Source organism: Rhinopithecus bieti, unplaced genomic scaffold, assembly GCF_001698545.2.
Source record: "Rhinopithecus bieti isolate Rb0 unplaced genomic scaffold, ASM169854v2 scaffold_9615, whole genome shotgun sequence".
NCBI classification, from domain to species: Eukaryota; Metazoa; Chordata; class Mammalia; order Primates; family Cercopithecidae; genus Rhinopithecus; species Rhinopithecus bieti.
Window position 1 is genome coordinate 1,438,213 of NW_016806325.1, and position 5,188 is coordinate 1,443,400.

Here is a 5,188-nt window from a genome sequence, read left to right on the forward strand (position 1 = left end):
AAGAGAAACAAGAAGATGGATGAAAAAAAAAAAAAAAAAAAAAAAAAAAAAAAAAAAAAAAAAATATATATATATATATATATATGCATACACAAAATCTGACCTCTTCTCACTGACTTCATTGCTCCCACTTTTTTCCAAGGCACCACCACCAAGTCTCACCTGGATAATTTCAATATTATTTTAACTGGTCTCCCTGATTCAACCCTTGTCCATTAATGTCTATTCTTACCTTAAATGTCAGAGGGATTCTGTTAAATTGTAAGTCACTTCCTGTGTTTAATGGCTTCCTGCTTCACTTGATGTAAAAGCCAAAAGTCTTACAATAGTATATAAGGTCTTGTTACTGTCTCTGATTTTATCCAATCTCTCCCACTTGCTTACTCTACTCTAAAAACCCTAAAATTTCCTTACTTTTCTTTGAGGGTAACAGGTATGCTTCTGTTCAGGGCCCGAGTCACCTGTCTTCTACCTACTCACATTACTCAATTCCCTGCCTCCTTCCACTTTTCTCAGGCCTTCTCTCACGCCCCGATTTATAACTGCAACCTTCATGTCTCCTCTCCTTTCCCCTACCCATGCTTTATTTTTCTCCATAGTGTAGCATACATCTGGTATAATTAGACATTTCACTTATTTTGCATGAAGGTAAATAAAATGTTAGCTCCTTATAGCAGGGATTTTTTTATCTGTTTACTGCTGTATCCTCAGTGCCTAGAATACTGTGTGTGACATCGAGGGTGCTCAGCAAATCTATATTTAGCAAATGACTGTATTATGTGTCTGTCTTCCTGGCCACACTGGGCACTTCCACAATGTACAAGCTGTGTATTGTATCATTCGTCACTGCATTTCAGTGCCTAGCATAGCACCTAGATCAGAGAGCAGATGATCACATTTTCCCAATTGGACTAATGCTCACTAATGAACCACTGACACCTTGAAAGACTGATCCTGATCCTTCCTCTTTATGGCAGTAGCATCAAGGTCTAGGACAAGACCAAATTCTTGATACAGACAAATAATGTTTGCTCAGGCTCATGCAAAATGCTGGGCAAACACAGCAAGACATGTCTCCTAGCTCCACCTTCCATCATCAGATGCCCTCAAAACACTCACATTGCATTCTTCTAAAGCCACAATCTCTATCCTGTTTTTCTCTCCTACTGCAATTCCTCAACTCCAAGTCACTAATCAATCAGTCTCCTCCCACTCTCTCCCCTCTCTTCATAGCCCTATGCTCCTTTAGACTAGTTCTTTCCCACATCACATCCAAATACCCTCCCATAAGGAGGACAAAAGCTCAGTTGAAGCCTTACCTTCATCTAGAGGCCTTCTCTAGCTATGCATACTCCTCCTGCCTTCTCATTCAGCTCTCTTCTGTAATTACAATTTGCATCACATCATTTTCCATCTAATTATATTATTGGTTGCCTTTTAAATGCTTCTTATTTCCATTTCCTCATCTGACCTGTAACGCTTCTTTAATATTTCTCAATGCATCTAGCTCACTGCTGAGCATACTGTGAGGTCACGCACATGACAATAAATGGCTTCAATTTCAGAAACTGGGAGTGGGATGAGGGTAAAAAAAGGCAGAAAAGTGGTGAGTAGCAGGATTATTTTAGAAAAAAAAAAATGTGGACTATAAACTACCTCCTCATAAAAAGAAACAGAAATGAAAGAGCCTAGAATGGTTATTATAAAGATGGAAAAAACATACAGTGAAGTGATAATCCTATCACTTGGATTTGACATTTATAAGGAATTTGACATTATACTTGGAATTGACATTTATAGCTGCACTAGATTAAGAAGAGATTTCATTCATTGAGTTCAGATTCAGGGCTTATAAATAAAAGACTTTAATATGATTAACTATATGAATTAACCTCCCTCTGAACAAAGTTGTTAATGAAATAAAGGATGCTATGTTAGAAAAACCCAACAAAATTCAATATAGGCTATATTAGTAACTATGGAACATTAATACTACTTGTTAAGGATGACAACATATTTATAGCAGCCTCCTTGCCAACTCTGACTGAGGCAGCAGATCATATATGAAGAAATATCATGGGGCATGCGGTATAAAAGGTAGAAGTTTAAGATTTTCAGGAAAATACCTTTGTTAAATTAACCTATAGAAGTTTCTTCTTGATATCTTAAAAAAGAGAATGTAGAGAATGTAGTTTTACTAAAATGTGTATAAATTGCTTGCACAGAAGTGACTGATATTTCTAAAAAAAAAAAAAGAAATTCAAGTGGAGAGTAATAAGAGGCCGAATGTGGCTTATTTACATATATTGCTCAACCAACTAATAAGCAAATGTTACAAACTGAAAGCCAGGGCTGCAAAGAAACAAAAAATTAGCCTCTGTCCATTTACTTGGGTACAAGAAACTCATTTAGGTAAATCAAAGAAATGACTTCTTTGTACTTGCTGGGATCTAGTGTTTCCACCATCAACTCGCCTACAGTTTTCAAGTCATGAGAAATCTATCTTAATTCATCCTTACTTCTAAGAAATTCTAAGTAGGGAAAGTCCAAAAGCCTTAGATGAATTTGGGCATTTAGACATATCTGAACTTCTCATGAAAATTTTATTTTCAGAAGCATCTTCAAAAAGAGAAGCTGAGCTATCCTGACATCCTTTAGAAGCTGAGATGTTTGTGAGGTTTTATTGAACTTTAATCTGGAGGGCATGACATGGATCTCTGCATCTTGTGAAAACTGGTATAAAATGTAGACTGAGTGAGGTGATTGTAGGAGATATTTTTTCATTTGCATAATATTAAGTAAAAGTTCTCACAATTTTATGAAATATGTGCAAAGACACCAAGAGCACTGTTCCCATGATGTGTTAAACATGGTCATTTTTTTTTTCCAGTTGTTGAAACAGTCTTTCCTTATTGTTTCTAGTGTATTTTGTTGTTGAGTATAAGCTCCTTAGGGTCAGTGACTATTTATCCACTATTATGTAAAATTTTAATTGTCCAGAGACTGGAACTAAAAACATAATCTGACAGATAACAGAAAAACAAGAAACTATAAAACCTGGGATGTGTGCTTGAACCATATGACAGGCAGAGGGACGGCATAAGAAGAACCACAGACTGAAATCAGGGGACCCATGTTGTGGGACTGGGTCTCCACATACCACATGCAGGGATCCGAGACAAGTCATAGCCTTTTAGATTTTGTTTCTCCATTTGAAAAACAAGAGTCAGAATACTGATCTGTCCCTCCTCCAAGGATACTATGAGAATCAAATGTAATAACACGAGTGAATGTGCTCTGAAGCTATACAGGGCTATAAATAGTTACATGATTGGTTTTTTCTCTCAAAAAGAAAGAAAACTTACAACAAAATGATAACTTACCATGGAGTCTGTGAATACTAAATCTAGCTAAAAAGAAAATCAACAACAACAACAAGAAGCCAGTAGTCTGGGAATCTGGAGATTTTAGGTTGTGGTTCAAGTGCTAACAAATACGCCCTGTGAAATTTGCACAAGGCCTTTCCCGTTAGTTTTCTTAACTATAAAACAGAGAGATTATAGAAAGAATTTCTAAGGTATCTTCCAGATCATGATTCTGTGACTCTTAAAAATTACATTTGTCTTTCATCTGTATAATGAAATACTTCTTGTGAAATGCTGCATGATTTTATTAGACAATTCCTGTAAATAACTGTCATCTGAATCAGAATTTTTGTACTGGAAGAGACATATTATTCGTCAAATTGCCAAAGCATAGAGCAGGATTAACTTGAACAAATATTTTCCCCAAGGAACCTCAGCAGGGATTGTCTGTGTGCATGCCTGAGTAAGCAAGCACCCAGCAATGTATGTGGGGGTGGTGGTGATGGGATCCGAGGGTATGATAGCTAAGCTGTTCAAGGCTGTTACACTCCTGTTATATTTTGTTAGTAATGTAATTTGAATATAAAGTTTGGACATAATGTTAGGTCCAAAAGATAATCTAAAATGATAAAATTGAGAAATATTTTGGGAACGTTTTGATGTAAAATTTTTTTTGAGGTAAAAGAGTGACTTTGTATGGGCATATTAAGTGAAACAGCAAGTACTAATTAAAATATAAAACTTTCCAGAGTTCTTTTAAAATAAATACTTCAAAATAAATTACTCAAATACGTTAAGCATTTATAGAAAATATATAAAGACAATGTTCTGCTTATTAGCTTTTTTCTTAATGCTTCAAAAAAGGCATTCATAATTTTACTTTTAGCACATCATTGTTTTCAGTTAATGGTATTTCAAAATAGTACTCAAGTAAAAATAAATGACAAAATAGGTCCTCTAAAGTTTTGTGTGATACTAGTTTAATAGGATTTCTTATAACTTTGTAATAATACACATTCTCAGAGTCCAACTATTAAAATATTCATAGTTCAAATGGCCGGGCGCAGTGGCTCATGCCTGTAATCCCAGCACTTTGGGAGGCTGAGGAAGCTGGATCACCTGAGGTCAAGAGTTCAAGACCAGCCTGGCCAACATGGTGAAACCCTGTCTCTACTAAAAATACAAAAATTAGCTGGGAACGATGGCGTGTGCCTGTAATCCCAGCTACTTGGGAGGCTGAGGCAGGAGAATTACTTGAGCCCAGGAGAGGAGGTGGAGGTTGCAATGAGCCGAGATTGTGCCATTGTACTCCAACGTGGGAGACAGAGCAAGGCTTCGTCTCAAAAAAAAAAAAAAAAAAAAAAAAAAAAAAAAAAAAAATTTGTAGCTTAAACAAGCTAAATTTAACTTATAGTTTGATAATATTATAAAAATGAGAAATGGAGAAATTGTCCTTAAAAGAAAACCCCATTTATCACTGCATATTATTTTGAAGAAGTTGCTTACTGTGTCATAGATTCTGAGCCTAGTCTGAAGTCCTGGGACTTGTTCTTATTGATTGATTGCTGTGGAAGAAGAGGAAAAACAAGTAGTAAGTAAAAAATGAGAAAAGACAACACAGTCAATATTCACATGCTGGAAACCCACCAACTTCCTGAATGGGGAGAGAATACACCTGTTCTGAACAGGAATGTCTATCAGGACAATATATTTGCTCCCATGAAAAACCAAGGAAGCAGTTCTCCAGAGAGTTTAAGCGCTCTTTATAAGTAAAGTCAGCTTTCAGGTATGTGACAAAAAAAAAAAAAAAAAAAAAAAAAAAA

At 35.8% G+C, this 5,188-nt stretch overlaps 1 protein-coding gene across 1 annotated transcript in view; it reads right to left on the reverse strand.

Annotated features, from left to right (window-relative positions):
• AHI1 (Abelson helper integration site 1) overlaps positions 1-5,188 on the reverse strand; it is a 228,776-nt gene that overhangs the window by 13,319 nt on the left and 210,269 nt on the right. Inside the window, 1 exon segment of the mRNA XM_017875481.1 lies at positions 4,872-4,930. Coding sequence (XP_017730970.1) covers positions 4,872-4,930 — 59 coding nt within the window.